At 56.9% G+C, this 15,974-nt stretch overlaps 1 protein-coding gene across 5 annotated transcripts in view; it reads right to left on the bottom strand.

The window, feature by feature from the left end:
• Nucleotides 1-15,974, bottom strand: part of MEF2D (myocyte enhancer factor 2D) — a 33,008-nt gene that overhangs the window by 9,086 nt on the left and 7,948 nt on the right. The window contains exons 2-8 of one of the 5 annotated variants that reach the window (XM_061403612.1): nt 7,132-7,323; nt 6,316-6,519; nt 4,621-4,755; nt 3,569-3,779; nt 3,301-3,357; nt 1,553-1,743; nt 1,039-1,059 (exon numbers count right to left, since the gene is read on the bottom strand). In XM_061403612.1, coding sequence (XP_061259596.1) covers nt 1,039-1,059; nt 1,553-1,743; nt 3,301-3,357; nt 3,569-3,779; nt 4,621-4,755; nt 6,316-6,519; nt 7,132-7,185 — 873 coding nt within the window. In that variant the 5' untranslated portion in view covers nt 7,186-7,323. Of the gene's footprint in view, nt 1-1,038; nt 1,060-1,552; nt 1,744-3,300; nt 3,358-3,568; nt 3,780-4,620; nt 4,756-4,810; nt 4,949-6,315; nt 6,520-7,131; nt 7,324-15,974 lie in introns of all 5 variants that reach the window. The other 4 variants (XM_061403603.1, XM_061403632.1, XM_061403624.1 and 1 more) reach the window with 4 other exon arrangements.

Genomic DNA, 15,974 nt, shown 5'->3' with positions numbered 1-15,974 from the left:
AGGTGCATACAGAGATGCTGAAATCCACAGACAGAAACGTGCACACACAGATGTACTCCCACCTACACATGTGCAAAGGGGAAGGTGCACATGCTGGCCCTGTAGCCCCAGCACCAGCCGGGGCGCCACCCCCACTCTCCTCCTGGCTGGCCCCTCCGTCCGCCACACTGCAGCACACAGCCTGCTCGAAGCGCGCTGGCATGTGTGAAGGGAACGCGGGGCCTGGCGTGGCGTGTGCCTGCGTGTACGCACGCACGTGTGTGGGGCTGTCAGCTCCATCTGCCGCTGAGTCACTTGTTTATTCCAACTCCACAGTGGGGCCGAAACTGCCGCCGTTTTGGCCGCCAAAGCCTGCCTGCCTTTTCCAGCCTCTCTGGCCTCCCATCAGGGAGATGGGCGGGGGGGGAGGAGCCCCCGCCCCACTCCGGCTGAGGGTGAGTATGTACGTGTGTGTGCGTGAGAGAGAGAAAGAGTGGCTGTGTGCGCCTCTGAGTGCCTGTAAGACGGGCTGTATGCAGGAAGGAGCACACGGAGATGGGGGAGGCAGGGAAACCCACAGCCAAGGACAACTCTGGCCTTGCCTGGCCTCAGCTTCCCCAGAAAGCCAATTTTCCTGTCTGGCTGGCACTCCGCTGGAGGGCCCTGTCCTGGGTGGGCCTGAGTAGAGTCAGAGGGCAGGGGCCTAATGCAGGCATGCTGGACACAACAAGATGGGGCCTCTGAGGCCTGGGGCACGCCCGCTCCCCTCTCGCGCACATGTGCACACACACGCAGAGATGAGTCTGCACAAAAGCAACATCACAGGAAGATGTCCACAGACACTCAGGTACACACACGTGCACGTGTGACCCCTTGCCCCCACCCCATTCACTTCTGTATCCCACCTGGCACTAAGCACAACTCCTGGCAGCTAACCGAGCACCACGCGCACACACAGGTACAAGGACAGGGCACACACAGCACTCCATGCTGGGGCCACAGAGCAACGGGCTTGCCCGGGATTCAAAGCCACAGCAAACACCTCACAGCCTCACTTACCAGATCTAAATGGTCCTCAGTCTGGAGCAGAAATAAAACCAAGGGGATGGTTCAGTCTCTGGCCTTTGCCCTTCCCTCACACCCCTGCCCCCATGGCCATCCCATCTACCTCTGCATCAGAGCAGGGCAGCTCTCTGGCCCAGAATGACAGAGCTCTTCACTGATCTCCGAAGGTGCTATCTCCCAGAGCCCACCAGTGAGGAAATCCTCACAGGCTAACCCGCGTCCCTCTGCTGTAAGGGCAAGTCCTCCTCTCATCCCCCTGTTATCACCAGGGAACCTTCTCTCCCACCTTGTGTCCTGTTTCACCCCCTGTGAGGCTGGTAATTCTGTGTTCCAACCTCTCGTAAGGCCCTTTGGGAGGAAGAGCTCATAAAAAGCCACAATTCCACATTCTCTCGGGAAGCCCTGGCTGCTGGTTAACTTTCATCTCTTCCACTGGAGGTCAGCTTTGTCCTCCCTCCCCACTCTCCCATTCCTCAGCCCCTGCCCTTGGTCCAAACACCCCACTCACCAAGTGATGCATTAACCCCTTTCCTCCCTGGGAAGTGATGACCCTTAGGTCAGGCTTGCGGCTGGGGGCTCCAAGCTGGGCGCTGTGGGCGGGTGGGGGTGGAGACTTGGCAGGGATGACCTTGTTTAGGCTGTTGCCGTTGGCCACGGGGAGGAGGCCAGGGGAAGCCCGAGCACTGACATAGCCATTTCCTGGAGAGGTGAAAAAAAAGGGGTAAAAGGAAAAACATGGACCTACCACTTATCCTTATTAGCTGTGCCAGAACGCCTGTCACCCAGAACTTCTCAGAATCATGCTCAGGTTTTGAGTAGGGCCTGAGTTCTCTAATTTTCCCCTAAAACGACCTTGTCTTGGCAATAGGGGGAGAACACTCCTTACTCCTCAATCATCAGGTTCATCCCCATGACTCCAAGCTAGATGTGATGGGGCTAGGTGGTAGGAGCTGGTCACCGATGACAGGAAGTCTACCACTTGCCCCCAACCAGGCCCATAAAGACACAGGTTGTGCAAAGGTGGCAGCCTGAAAGCTAAGACTCAGTGAGGATCCTGGTCACAAGATCAAATCAATACTCAGACTGCTCCCCTTGCCTTGAGCTGGGAATGCCAGGAAAGACGCACCATGAACTTGTCGTGGTGGTGTTACTGGAACTAGCGGACTGGTGACATAGCTGCCCCCATAATTAGACTGGTAATAAGCAGAATAACCATCTTTTACACTTGTTCCACGCTCCATAACCAACACAGGGCCTTCACATACATCTCAGCGTATTTAATCCTCACACTAACCCTGCAAGACGGACAGGACACGTATCATTAACCACATTTACAGAAGCACAAACAAAGCCCGCTTGGCAGAGGTGTGATGTGTCCAGAGCCACACAACCACTTTCTACTGCTGTGCTTGAGGGTCTACAAGGATCATTGTTCCTTAAGGTCTGCAGACATTTCTCTGGCCCTTCCTTTGCGGGGGAGGGGTATTCACCCATTTCACGCCCCATATATAGCTATTGCCAAGGAGGTAGTAGTACATGGCGCCTGGGGAATTCTAAATCCCAGAGATGTGGGAGTGACCACAATCAGAAGTGTCACCTTGCTCTGTCTCCTGAGAGCACACTGCTTCCCTGGAAGTGTGTGGCTGCCTCCATCCCAATTCCCGGATCACTCCGGGAATGGCAGGAATGTCAGGGTGACGTCAATGGTGACATTCGAAGTCACAGTCACCAGCGGACAACGGCACAGGCAGGAGGGGCTGTCAGCTGCTGGGGTTGGGGGTGGGGGTACGCACAGAGGGAGCAGCCTTTCTTCTGTGGTTCATAGATGTGTGCTCACAAGTACACATCTATTGTCTGGATATTCCCATACGAGTGAGAATATCTGTGTGTGAGAGTGTATGTGAGTCCATGCCTCTATCGTCGGCAATGTCAGATATTCGTGTCCTCCAGACCCCAACCAGACACCCCTAACTCAACTGGAAGACCCTGGAACCTCTCCTCCCACTGGAAATGTTGGTGAGTTCTCAGTTTGCCCAGAATTCCCTAAGCCTACGTCTTTGTTGATCATCCGCACCAATCACTGCTACAGACAAAAAAATCCAGGGGCTTAAAAGTCCTCAGACTCTGTATACCACCAACTCAGGTTCTGCGATCTTTCTCTCGTCTGACCTAGGTCCCTCCTGGTCCCTGGACACCTGAAGCCACTGAGCAGGCAGACTCTGGCCCACTCCCAGACAGAAGAGCAGCTTTACTCACCAACAGGGCTGGGGCAGGCTCCGTTAGCACTGCTGAGGTCTCCCCCCAGCATGGCCCCTGCAGGAAAAAGAACCATGAGCTGACAGGATGCCCCCTTCCAGGGGGAGGCCTGGGAACTGAACAGGGAGAGGAGTTGCAGCCCCTTCCCTCGGGAACCCCGCACATGGGACAGCGCTGCAGTGGGGGACGTGGGACAGTCGCTGTGGAGACAGAGTCCGCACGTCCTCACACCTCACTGCCGCCTCCCCCAGCCTGTCGGCTCACTCACCTGCACTGGCTGGCCGCTGGGGCAGGCCGGGAGACACGCTGCTCCTCTGCAGTGCTGGCTGCTGGGGGGACAGGAGCCGTGGGTCCGTGAGGGACGACGTCACCAGGGAAGGGGTGGCCAGGGAGCCGCTGGGATTGCTGAACTGCAGGGAGCTCTGACTGGACACGGGCACCGTGACGGGCATGGCAAAGTTGGGGGCCGGGACAGCTGACTAGACAGAAGAAGGAGAGGCAGGGTCAGGCCAGGGTGACCCCTTAGCCTGGACCCACTCTGCCTGGGAGGGCAGGCCGGGGCTTCTCTATAGTCTCTGGGCTGTGTGTCCTGTGGCCAGCAGCAGCTTGATCTCTCTGCTCTGGGCCCCCCTGGAATCATGCCTGCCCCTCCCACCAAGGAAGGACGCAGGCTGGAGTGCTTTGGGATCCAGTTCTGGCCCAGAGAATGAGAAGAAGACTCTACTCACAGCAGATGGACCCGGGACACCTAGAACCCCCCTAGCGGAGGTGGGTTAGTCCTCAGCCAGGCAGGACACACAGAGAGCAGGTTAGAGGCCCTGAGTATAGACTCCAACTCACACACAGAGCTGTTAAGGCCGAGCGCATGGGTCGGGGCGTCACCTCACTAGTCGTCTCTCATCCGCCCGCCTGCTATAGAGGGTGTTCACCCACCTCACTTTCTTCCCCTTCAGCAGTCTCTGCCTCCCCTCAACAGTGCAACTGAGTATCTTGGGCTGGGGTGTCAGAGCAGGCTGAGAGGGGCCTCTCCCCAAAACAGATCTGGACAAAAAGCACATTCTCTACTTTCTAGTCATCTAAGGATTTCAGTCCATCTACACACTTCTTGCTGGTGAGGGGGACACTCCAGGACTCTCCCAGCTTATGCTCCATGACAAGGGTCACGGGTTTATCACAACCAAGGTCAGAGGGTCCTCAGTGGTCACCAACAGCCCCACGCGGCTCAGAGCAGAACATCCACCAGAGGCCGCCGAGGGCCGGGGCGGGGCGCAAAGCCACACCATGCACCACAGGGAGGCGCTCCTCCATGCGACTACTCACGGCCAGTCTATAACTCTGCATCATTTTATCAAATTCCTCGTCTATCTTTTTATATTTCTCCTCCGTCTGGGGGGTCAGGGCAAACACCTCGTCCACCTCAGGGCTCTCACATTCCCTGTGCTTCTTGTGCAGCGCCTGGGGGGAAGGGGCCGGGAGGGGGGCCAACAGAGAGAGAGTGAGTGGGGCTCACCCCGTAGCGCCGGAAGAGCCCGTCCAGCTCCTCGCTGGCGCGCCGGTACTTGTCCTCCAGCAGGGGGCTCTGTTCCAGCGAGTCCTCCCCGTCGGGCTCCGGGCTGTCGCAGCCGTTGAAGCCCTTCTTCCTCAGGGTCTGTAACCGCACCACCACCGTCAGCAGGGGTGAGGGTCCTCCCCTGCCTGCCCTCTGGCGCTCCTTCCAGCCCCTCCCCAAGACTCCCCTACTGTCTCCCCACCTCAGGGTTCTCAGCCCCCTCCCCTCACGGTGGCCCACCCCTCCTGGGGCACCGTGTGGCTCTGTGGTTGGTGGCAGGGCGGGGCATTTCTGGGGGATGGGTTGAGGGGCCAGCCCTGAGCCGCTGGTGCCTGTGCAGCCTTAGGCGAGCTGGCCAGAGGCACAGAAGGTCCTCAGGAGAAGGCAGCTCTAGGGCTGACTGCCTGACTCCACCCCTGGGCTCTATTTAAAAAAAGAACGGAAGAGAGAAGTAGAGACTGAGACAGAAAGGGAGAAGAATAAGAGGGAGAAAGGCAAAATCGTTCCTTGCATTTACTGAGTTCCTAGCATGCACCACCTTGTGCGCTGTCCCTGACCAAAGGCTCATGCTTTTCTCGTGCATTCATACAGAGCAGGGCACGCACGCCTGGTGCGTCTAGAGGAGACCCCCAGGCCGCCCTCTCCACGCTCAGAACATCTTCACAGATACTTGTTTTGTCTTGGAAATGAATGTAAATTTTACTTTCTAGTCTAGAGTAAATCTGTTTTCTCTAATATAAAAATAAAGGAATTTCCTCCCTATCTGTTGAAATCAAGTCTTGCTCCCAGAAGGCAGGCCTGTGGCTTCCCAGGCGCCCTCTTCATCGGCACAGGTCCTGAACCCCCAGTGAGAGAAGCAGACACTGGGCTGCCTCATTCAATTCACAACACTCTTCAAAGCAGGCACTGGCCCCATTTCATGGGGGTGGGCACCAAGGCTTGTGGAAGCTAAACCACCTGCCCAAGGCCACACAGCCCGTAAAAGGCCAGAGCTGGATTCCAAAGCCCATGTCCTTTAATGGTTCATCAGGTCGGCGCTCTCTGAAACAGAAAACAGAGCCACGGGGACCCACAAAGGGACAAAGACAGAGCAGGAGAGATGGAAACAAAGAACGAGACAGAGAAAGAAAGAGTCAGATGCAGGAGCACATCAAAAGATGGAGAAGGAAGAAAAAAGAGAGAGAGAATCTGAGAGAAGACAGAGCAGAGATGTCATGTTATACCTGACAGATGAGAAGAAAATGGCTCAGACAGTGCTGGGTGGGCGTGGGCGGAGTGGGCAGCCCCAGCTGACAGCTACCTTGCTGCCCTCCTTCCTTCTCGGGCCCGGGGTTTGTGTGAGAGGATGTGGGTTTATATGCGTGTGCACATGGGTGAGGGGGCTTCACGGGGCAGGTGTACACGTGTGTGTGCGTGGGCGTGGGGTGTGCAGCTCCAGGCGGGGGCGGGGTCTGCGCGCGGCCCACCTCGATGATGTCGGCGTTGGTGCGGCTCTCATGGGGCTCGTTGTACTCCGTGTACTTGAGCAGCACCTTGTCCATGTCCGTGCTGGCGTACTGGAACAGCTTGTTGGAGTGGTTGAAGATGATGAGCGCGATCTCGCAGTCACAGAGCACGCTCAGCTCGTACGCCTTCTTCATCAGCCCGAACTTCCGCTTGGTGAACGTCACCTGTAGATGGGTGGGTGGGCAGCCAGGTGTGGCTCAGTCAAGGGCTGCCCAGAAGTTCCACCCACAGGCAGCTGGACATAGCCCCTGCCTCAGGGTAACACAGCCCTGTTCTTAGGAGCCCCTGTCTGGGGAAGGAACAGGTCAGCACCTCTCTGCCAAAACATGGCCAAGACACAGCCTGGAGCCAATTCACTGAAGGCAAAGAAGTCAGATGGACAGAACTCCACACCTCTGGGATGGAGGCTACGAAGAGGTTAGGGAAGGAGAAAACAAGAGCTTCCAGGCTCTTCCTTTGGGATAGGAGGAGGGGAGGGATTCACCCTGTGAAAGGGGAAGTGCCTGGGCATGTTCTGAGGCCTGCACGCTGAACGTGGGAGGGACGCAGGTCTGCCTGGCCGCAGCAGCGGTGAGCCCTAGGGTTCTAGGACTCAAGACTCCTAAGAGATGCAGGGAGATGGGGGTTCCTCTTCTCCCAACTCAGCCCTTGCCCTTCCATAATAGACTCCAGAGCCCCCTTATTCCAGGAAGCCTTCTTGGAGTGGCTAGAAGGATTGGAGGCAGAGGCCAACTCCCTATCCACAACCACTCTGTGGGGCTCCAGGATCCCCTCACCTGTCGGTTCCGCTCATCGGTGATTCGCTGGATCTGAATCTTTTTCCTCCCCATCTTTTCTGGGGATCCTCAGTGCCAGGAAAGGGAGGGGATTGCTGGGTGGCGGGTCTCGGCACACCTTACACTGTGCTCATGAACGGTCTTGGACCAGCACTCAGTTCATGGTCTGCAGGACACCTTCTGCACAGCCTCCTGGGTGGGGAGGGTTACAAGAGGACTGTCAGCCGTGGCTACCTGCAGCCCAGCTCCCTGGGCACACCGACCAGGCTCACAGCACCCCTGTGAGAGGCTGGCAGCATCTGAGCCCCATCCACAAACCGAGGAGATGGTGGTGAAGAGGTGATGGCACACTACAGCCAAGCACAAGCTAGAATTCACTCAGGCCCAGGACTCTGCTAAAGGCTTTCCCCACACCATCACAGCTGCCCTCAGGCTTCAGGTCAGACAGAATACACTCAGGAAGCTCCTTGACTTCCAAGGGTCTGGGTCCTAGAGAATGCCTCAGGCCCTCCTTTCTTCCCAGAGCTCACCCAGAGCAGAGACACCTGGGCTCCCCGGCTGCCCCACTGGCCGAGGATGGCGGTTCCCATACGGAGCCTGGTGCAGAGAATGGGCCGAGTGAACACACTCCAAGAGTGTGAACAGCTCACACGGGGTACCTGCTACCAGAATACCAGTGTGTCTGTGCCCCTGGCTCAAGAACATACCAGTGCAGGTCCAGAGCAGTGGGTCTCACACCTGACTTGGAGCCCTGGAGCCTACAGATCCAGAGTAGAGCTCAGGCTGAAGAAGCCCTCTCTCCCTTCAACCAGGGCTCCTGGACACCAATCTGTTCTACTCAGTGGGCCTTGGCCTAAACTTCAGGCTTGAAGAAAGGATTCTGCTGCTTTAAACAAACAAACAAACCCTCTAGACCAGAGGTCTGTGAATTTTTTCTTTAAAAAGCTAAATCGTAAGTATTTCAGGCTTCGCAGGCCATACACTACTCAACTCTGCCACTGCAGCGTGAATGCAGCTGTGGACAACACAATTAAAGGAATGAGTGTGGCTGTGCCCCCAGTAAAACTAGATTTTTAAGAACAGGCGGCATGGCCAGATTTGGCCCATGGGTCATAGTTTGCACACTCCTGCTCTAGAGGAATGAGCCATGTCTAGAGCCCAAGTTCAGACTAAGAGTAGTGCCCCCCAACTTTGCTCAACTCCGAGCAGCAGATAAAATATAAGATCAGTGCCATACAGGAAAGAGGCTGCTGGCAGCCAGGGGACACAGGCACCAGGTAGAGGGACCCCCATCTCAGGACACCTACAAACCCATCACGGCCCGCTGCTCGAAGAACTCCAGTTCCAGAGCCAGGAGGGGAAACGGAGCCCCACACTGAACAACATGAGGTAACGGGATGGACGGAGGCACAGAGATGGCAGCCACGCTCGAGCCAGAAAAGGAGCATGCTCGGGGTGGACAGTGCTCTAACAAGCCAGGCGGCTGGGGTGGGGGTGGGGGAGCAGGAAGGGCCCAGGATGGAGGCACAAGATGACCCCAGGGCCCTTCCAGCTCTGATTCCAGAGATGGATTAGTGAGGGACGGTGGCAGGGAGCCCATACCTCCCAAAGCCACTCTGAAAGGGTCCTGGGAGGAGTCCCGGCCACATGCCAGCCCTCCTCGAGAGTTCCCCTTCCGCAGAGTCCCTGCGGGAGAGCCCACCAGTGTCCAGGGGGGTGGGCTCTCACCTCCCCCACCCAACTCGGACAGAGGTGTCACTGGAACCCCTTCCCCAGCCCCCATTTCAGTGGTTGCTGAGTTTCTCTGGAGCCTTTACATATCCAATCAACTGTGGCCCCCTGGGTTCCACGGCAGATGCCGAAGTTCTGCCTTGGCCACAGAGGGGAGCAGAGAGGGCCGGCAGGGACTCTGTGGACTTGGAAGGAGCCAGGAATATCCCTCCCCGCTCTCTCCCACTACCAGGACTTTCCCTCAGGCCTTCCCTAGCTCAGTTAGCTAGGAAGAGCACTTCTGCTGAGTCCAGGTATCTCTGGAAAACAATGTAGCTCTCTCTCTACTCCAGGAGGGACCCTCCACTTCTCCCTCTCTCTTCCCAGGGAGAAATCCCCAAACACTTCTCCCCGCTTTCCTACCCTCAGGGTGCCCCATGGACCCTGGGCCTTCTACTGTCTACCTTCACGCATGCCCTAGGACATCACCAACAACAGCCCAGTCAACCCTGAGCTGGCTGAGCCGACATCTGGACCGAGAACCAGCTCCAGCCATCCCATCCCTTGCCTGTGACCCCAACCTCTGCCAAACACTGTAAAGGCTCTACTTCAAGGATTTCGGCTCCTCTGCCTTCCAGTGCAACCCAAAGGCTGTATTTTCCAGAGTTTCAGTGGTATGGGCTTGGCAGTGAAATACTGAGGGCAAGGGAGGGCTTTCCTAAAATTTAATTATTCGAGAAGAGGGCTTTTAAAACAGGATTCTCTGATCTAGCCTTGAAAACCCCAATCCAGACTGGTAATGCAGTCACGATAACCCTCCTCTGGCTTATAGCACCACCTGTCCCTCTCTCCTACTTTTACTACCTCATTCTTGTCACCTTTTGTTCACCAGCAAATTTTTGCTGAGATATAACCACTTTCAGCTTATGGCCCATGCTCTCTTTGCTCTCATGATCCTCAGAAAAGTCATTCCTACAATCTAACTTCTTTCCTTAGGTCCTCCCCAAATTACTGACTTTCGTAGTATTCTAATCTTTTCTTTTTAGCACTTATCATGAATATGTGTGTTTGTGTGTGTGTGTAAAAGTCGCTCAGTCGTGTACGACTCTTTGCGACCCCATGGACTATACAGTCCATGGAATTCTCCAGGCCAGAATACTGGAGTAAGGAGCCGTTCCCTCCTCCAGGGGATCTTCCCAACCCAGGGATGGAACCCAGGTCTTCCCCATTGCAGGCAGATCCTTTACCAGCTGACCCACCAGGGAAGCCCAAGAATGCTGCAGTGGGTAGCCTATCCCTTCTCCAGCAGATCTTGACCCAGGGATCAAACTGGGGTCTCCCACATTGCAAGCAGAGTCTTCACCAGCTGAGCCACCAGGGAACCCTATCATGAATGTAAATAATCATCATTCCGTGCTTCTGTTTATTGCCTGGCTCCCCTATAGGACTGAAGCTTTATGAGGGCAGGAACCACGTCTATATTCTTCACCACTCTATCCCCTGTGAAGAGGAGCTCTAGAGATGTCTGTTGAAAAGAAGGAAGGGCTGTTTTATTGCCATGACCCTGTGAGAAGTTCGTCCTGGGGTCTAACTTCTGTTAGTCCTGCTGCAGGACCAGCTCCCCTCACTCTGTGCTCTGTGGAAACACAACTCTTCCTCTCCCAGCTGCACCAATAGCCTGCCTATTTGGACACCATCTACCCTCCAACCACTCCTGCCACTTCAGTCCTCAACCCTCCCTACCCTCAGGTTGGTTGGTACAGAGGGTGAGACTCTGAAGTCTTCTAAGGAGCAGCCCTGAGCACATGGAGATGGAGAGGATGGGGTTGCTTAGGCAACTGTCGCCTGGCAACCAGCTCCCTGGCTGATCTCCTACACCGCCCCCCCCACCCCCGCCTCATGCTGGGGGAGCCGGGATGCAAGAGGGAACAGGACTGAGAAGACAGGGAAGGCACCGAGGCCCACTGAGCCTTGGCTGACAGAGGAGAGCCGGGTAAACAGGCCAGGCCTCAGCCACCCTCAGTCCCTGCCAAGGCCCCAAAGCACTTTCATGACTCCAGGTTCCCGTGGCCCCTTCCTATTACCACTCTCACCTCTGTGCTAACTGCCCAAGGAGAAGATGCCCCTTCCACGGGCAGTCCTTCTTCCTATCTCACCAGGAGGCTCCCATAAAGCAGGCTCAGTCTGTATCCTTTCCCCTTCTGCTATCCATCCATTCTCTGTTGCTGCAGAGTCTTGGAAAGCTTCGGGGCAAGAAAATGAACTCAGCCCTTACTTTGGTAAAGGGCTGGCTGGGGCCTGGGTGGGCATGATGAACCCTAAACTGACCCTATCCAAGGTATGGAAGCCTACCTTGTCCAAGCTTCCCTCCTAGCCAATTAGGGAAATTTTAATGAACACCTGGATCTCCTTAATTAGCCCTCTGCCTAATTACCTAACCAACTGCCAGGAGCCGGAGGCCTGAGCATCTGTTATGCAGATGTGAGCCTTTTCTTCCTCGCCCGGGCCCAGCCCCACTCCTCTTCCCCTCGCTAGTCACTCCTCCTCCAGGAAGCCCTCCCAGATGACTGGCTTTTGGCTGCTTCTCCTGGAGGCCAAAGGCTTGGGAGGGTGAAGAGCTGCTATGCAGACAGGGGGCTGTCCAGGATGGCCTTTCTGCTCTGATGGCCCCAGGGCCAAATCATTCCTGACCTCAGGCCACAGCTATGACTCGGGCTGGCAGCTGTCACTGAAAGTCCCCCCTCAAAGGCTCCAGCTGACTCTGATTCACCTACTCTGGGTAGTGCTGGGAGGACAGGACTGGGGGGTAAGTGGGAGCAGACAGAGAGAGGGCCTCACCCCACAGAGACAGAAGGAGTGTAGGACGAGGGGGATGGCAGCTGAGCTGAGCCCCAGGGAGGCAGGCGAGGACCCACTGTGGAGAAGGGTGGCTGCAGAGAAGCCTTTGCTAGTGGAGTGCAAAGAGGCCAGGAGGCTTCTCTCACAACACTCTTGACAAGGAGGAGAGGCTGAGTGAGGGGACCAGACACGGTGGGGTTCCAGGAGGACCCCACGGACGACCAGTTTTCTCTGCTGGGCCACAGACCCAACAAGAACATGTGGGTTGTACTGACAAGCAAAGGAGCTGCAAATAATACATAAAGTGTACCCTAAAGGGGGTCTTGGTTTGGAGGGGGCATGGGAGAAGTAACAGGCCCCTGCCTCCCCCAATGTAACACCTCTTGGTACCTGAGCAATATTCAAACCATTCTCGGGTTTCAGAATGATGCTATCTCAGTTCCTGTGTGAGGGTGGCCTGGGGCCAGCTGGAGGAGTGGGGGGAGCGGTCAGGGCAGCCTCTCGGAGCTACCGTTGCAGCAGGGCTGCCATTCCTGGGAGAGCTGCGGGACAGGCACCTTCCAAAGGTAACCCCCACCTCCTCTCTCCTGTTGCTGTCAGGGGACCACCTACCTCCCCGCTCCCCTTCCACCCAGATCCATCCTCTGTCCCAGTGGCCCAGAGGCTCGGAGGCACTGCAGAGCATCCGCTTTCAGAGCTGCCACACCAGCGCAAGTCAAAATGGAGCAGCTGCCCAGAGAGGCTGAGTGAGCAGCCCCCGTCACAGAGCAACGGGCTTCAAACCCCTGCTCTTCCACAGTGAGAAAGGCAACTCTCATTAAGCAGGCCCTTCATCCCTTCCTCCCAGGCTGCTCAGGGCTGCAGGCTGTGGACTGGAGGGGAAGGCAAGAGGCGCTGGAGACAGCTGTCATCCCTCCTCCCGCCCCTTCCCTGTGGCTGGGCTGCAGGGCATGAAATAAGCAGCAGGCGCTGGGGGAGGGGGTGACAATCCAATCCACCTGTCACCCCCACAGTCAGGCGGCCTCAAGCAGCCTGCTCACTAACAAGGGAGGCGTGGGTGAGCCAGACACAGAGGGGGGTGGCAAAGGGGGACAGACACACAGACGCAGGAAAAGAGACACAGAAAAAGAAGTAGAGTCCAAGAGGAAGGCAGAGTGAGGGGCAGAGGTGGACAGAGACAGAGAGAGCCAGAGGAGAAAGCGAGAGGCAGGAGACCAGAGACAAAGATTCAGAGAGAGGCGGGTAGAGAACGAGAGGCAGGTTCAACAACTGCTTGCAGCGCCCTGATGGAGGCTGGGCATGGGGCATAACTCCACAGGACTCCATCCCCGCCCCAAAAACCTGCAGTCCCGCCAAGAGACAGACAAGGGCAGGGCAGGGAGAGCCAGGGAGACCTTCAGGGGCCAGGACTGGGCCCAGACCTGGCCTGGGACAGAGCATCTTGGCTCTTGGGGCTCTGGCTAGGTCCAGGCTTGAGGGCAGGCAGGCTGTGAGAGCGGGTGGATGGAGGTAAGCGTAAGTAAGGCCCAGGAGCCCTCTCAACACCCTGGGCACTGCCTCTATTCCTGCCCCACTCCAGGGCTCACAACCTTCCAAGCCACTCTCTCTAAGCACAGACACAAGCTGGGTGGGGGCTCTGGAAGATGGGTGGGAAGGTGAGCTCAGGGACCACTGACAGGTGGGGCCCAGGCAGGAGTCCTGGGGTTTGCAGCCTCAGGGGGATGCAGAGCCCTTTCTTCACAAACGCTATACTAGTCCTTGAGTTGGGGGCATTCCCCTCCCCTCAAAGTCTGGGCCGAGGCAGGGCCCCTCTCCCTGACCCTGCACAGTCCAATTCTCACACGCCCAGCCAGCTCCCCACCCACTGCTCCCTGGCTCCTCTGCTCTCCATTCTCTCTGCCCCCTCCCACGCACTTGCCCTAGAGTTCTAGGGTCTGCTCTCAAAGGCACAGGCCGGACCCATCCCCATCCTCCTCCTCCTCTCTTCAACGTACTGTTTGGCAGGCTCACTCCCCAAACCCCTGGTTCCCACCATCGTCCCCTCCCTCGGGGACTCCCCTCCCCCAGCCCAGCAGCCTCAGGGCTGGGCAGGGGCTATTTTTAGTCTGGGCACTGAGCTAATTTTAACTCACCGACAGGGGACCTGGGGGCGGGCTGTCGGGTTGGGGGGAGGGAGAGAAGGACCAGTCCAAGAAAGCTGGACCTGGGGCAGCAGGGGCGGGGGGCGGGGGGGCGGTGTCTTAGGTCCCAGGCGCCCTAAGTGGAGGCAGGCACTGCAGCCCCAGTTGAAGGCACAGGAATTGACCTGCCAAGAGGAGCACCCAGCGTGGAGAGCAGGGCTAGAGGCCCTCCCTCCAGCTTCCGCTGGACAACTCTCCACCCTGGGCTTCCCGCCCTCTTCTCCTTGGCAAGTCTCCTGGGATGGGTCATCCTGTTCTCTGCCCAGGAGATGCCTCTCTCGTGAGGGTCTGTCTCCTGAGCCTCCTCCACTGCTTCCCCACCCCAGCTTGTCCTTCCTGTAGTCTAGCTCTCATCCTTCCTGTAGCAGCTCAGAGGCCCAATGGCTCCCTAAAGAGGCAGCTGCCGACCCCCACCCCCAACCTCTAGCACTTCCCACCCAGCTCTGGCCTTCCATTAGTGGCCTCTGGGCTGGCTCCCAGGACCCACCCTAGTCCCTAGCAGGTTTGGGAGCCACACTGCTGACCTCAGAAATAACTGGGGGGAGGGGGGGACGGGGGAAGTGGTAACAGGAGATGGAGTCCTCGTAGAAAAGGGAGAGGTGAGGAAGGGCAGTGAACAGCCCAGGGAAATACTGGGACTGTGGGTAGGGATTCTGGGTGCTTGGGTTCAAGTCCCTGCCCTGGCCCTAACTCACTGTGTGAACCTGAATAAGTCATTGCCCCCTCCAGGGTTCACCCCCCTCCCCTGGCCAGTACAATGGGAAGGTGGCATGGACCAGGTACCCTAGTGCCCTTCCAGCCTAGACATTCTGTTCCTATGCTCTTTATAGAACCCCAAAAAGAAAGGGAGATCAGGACTCTCATGACACCATGGAGAGGTGACAGTGGAGGTGGCCCGCTTACGTGCCGTCCTCCAGCTTAGGAGGGGAGGGCAACGTGGAGGCCAGGAGAGGAGGCACAGGCCTGACGAAGAGGGGGTGCTTTCGGAACGACAACCTCCACAACAGATGGCCAAGGCTTGACAAGAGGCTCATGGTAGGTGAGGGCAGGTGCCAGGCGGGGCACACGGGCCCCGGAGGCAGAGGTTCTGCCAAACAAATCCCCTCACACACACAGAATGCTATCCGACCCAGGGCTGGGGCACCTGCTTCCGGTTAGAGCAGTGACTGACCCAAGGTCGCTGTCATGGTCATTAGGGGGGCCAGCTCTGGAAGCCGAGCTGGAGCCTCGCTTCATGCTCTAGCTAGCAGGCTGATCAGTAATGACTCACTACTGCTCATCTGCATGGGCATTTGCATAGTGTATCTGATCTTATTCCATCAATTTCTACTTCCCACTCCAGGGCCTGGGACACCCCAACCCAGCATCCCTAGGCACTCAGGGACCCCAGGTGGAGTTCTTGGCACCTCAGGTCTCCCATCTCATCCTTCTCCAGAAAACATCCCTCACTTGATCCAGTGGTACCGTCTAGAGCTCTCAATCCAACAGGGTCCTCCCCTCTTGTCTAGGCCCCCTGTCCAGGAAGGGATGAGAGGGGAGAAGGTGTAATTACGAGGAGCAACTGAACACTGGAGCTGGAGGAATTTTACAAGATTCATGAGGTGAAGTGTGATCTTTCCACAACGGCCTGGGGGTCCTCCGGAGAAAAGCCCTAGTCCCCTCTTTAGTGACAAGGCTGGGGCAGCGGTAGGCTAGGGGTGGACCGTCCTTTACTTCTATTTCTGTCTCCATGTCTAAATTCCACTCTCAAGAGTGCAAAGTGAGAGGAAACAGCCTAGTGCAGTGTGCAAGACAGATGTGAAGACTACAGAGAGGACTTCCCAGGGCTGTCTGTGAACTCAGTCATCTCTGGGGCTAAAATTTGCTTTGTTAGACGTTACTCGACCAAGCATGGGCAGCTGGTAACTCTTGGGAGGGGATGATGGCCACAGCATTATAGTCCAACCACGGGAGCTAGAAGACAGCCGATCCCTTGCCTACCTTGAAGAGGTCAAACTGACCTCTGTTCATCCAGTTATAATACCTACGCTTCCAGCCATACCCCCTGAAAGAATGAAGTCAAGCAATGGTCTCCTATCCCAGGAAGTTCTTCCTGCTATCTAACCACCATGCCTC

Source organism: Bos javanicus, chromosome 3, assembly GCF_032452875.1.
Source record: "Bos javanicus breed banteng chromosome 3, ARS-OSU_banteng_1.0, whole genome shotgun sequence".
Taxonomy (NCBI): domain Eukaryota; kingdom Metazoa; phylum Chordata; class Mammalia; order Artiodactyla; family Bovidae; genus Bos; species Bos javanicus.
Note: the sequence above shows the minus strand (reverse complement) of the source record. Positions and strands in the feature narration are given on the sequence as shown.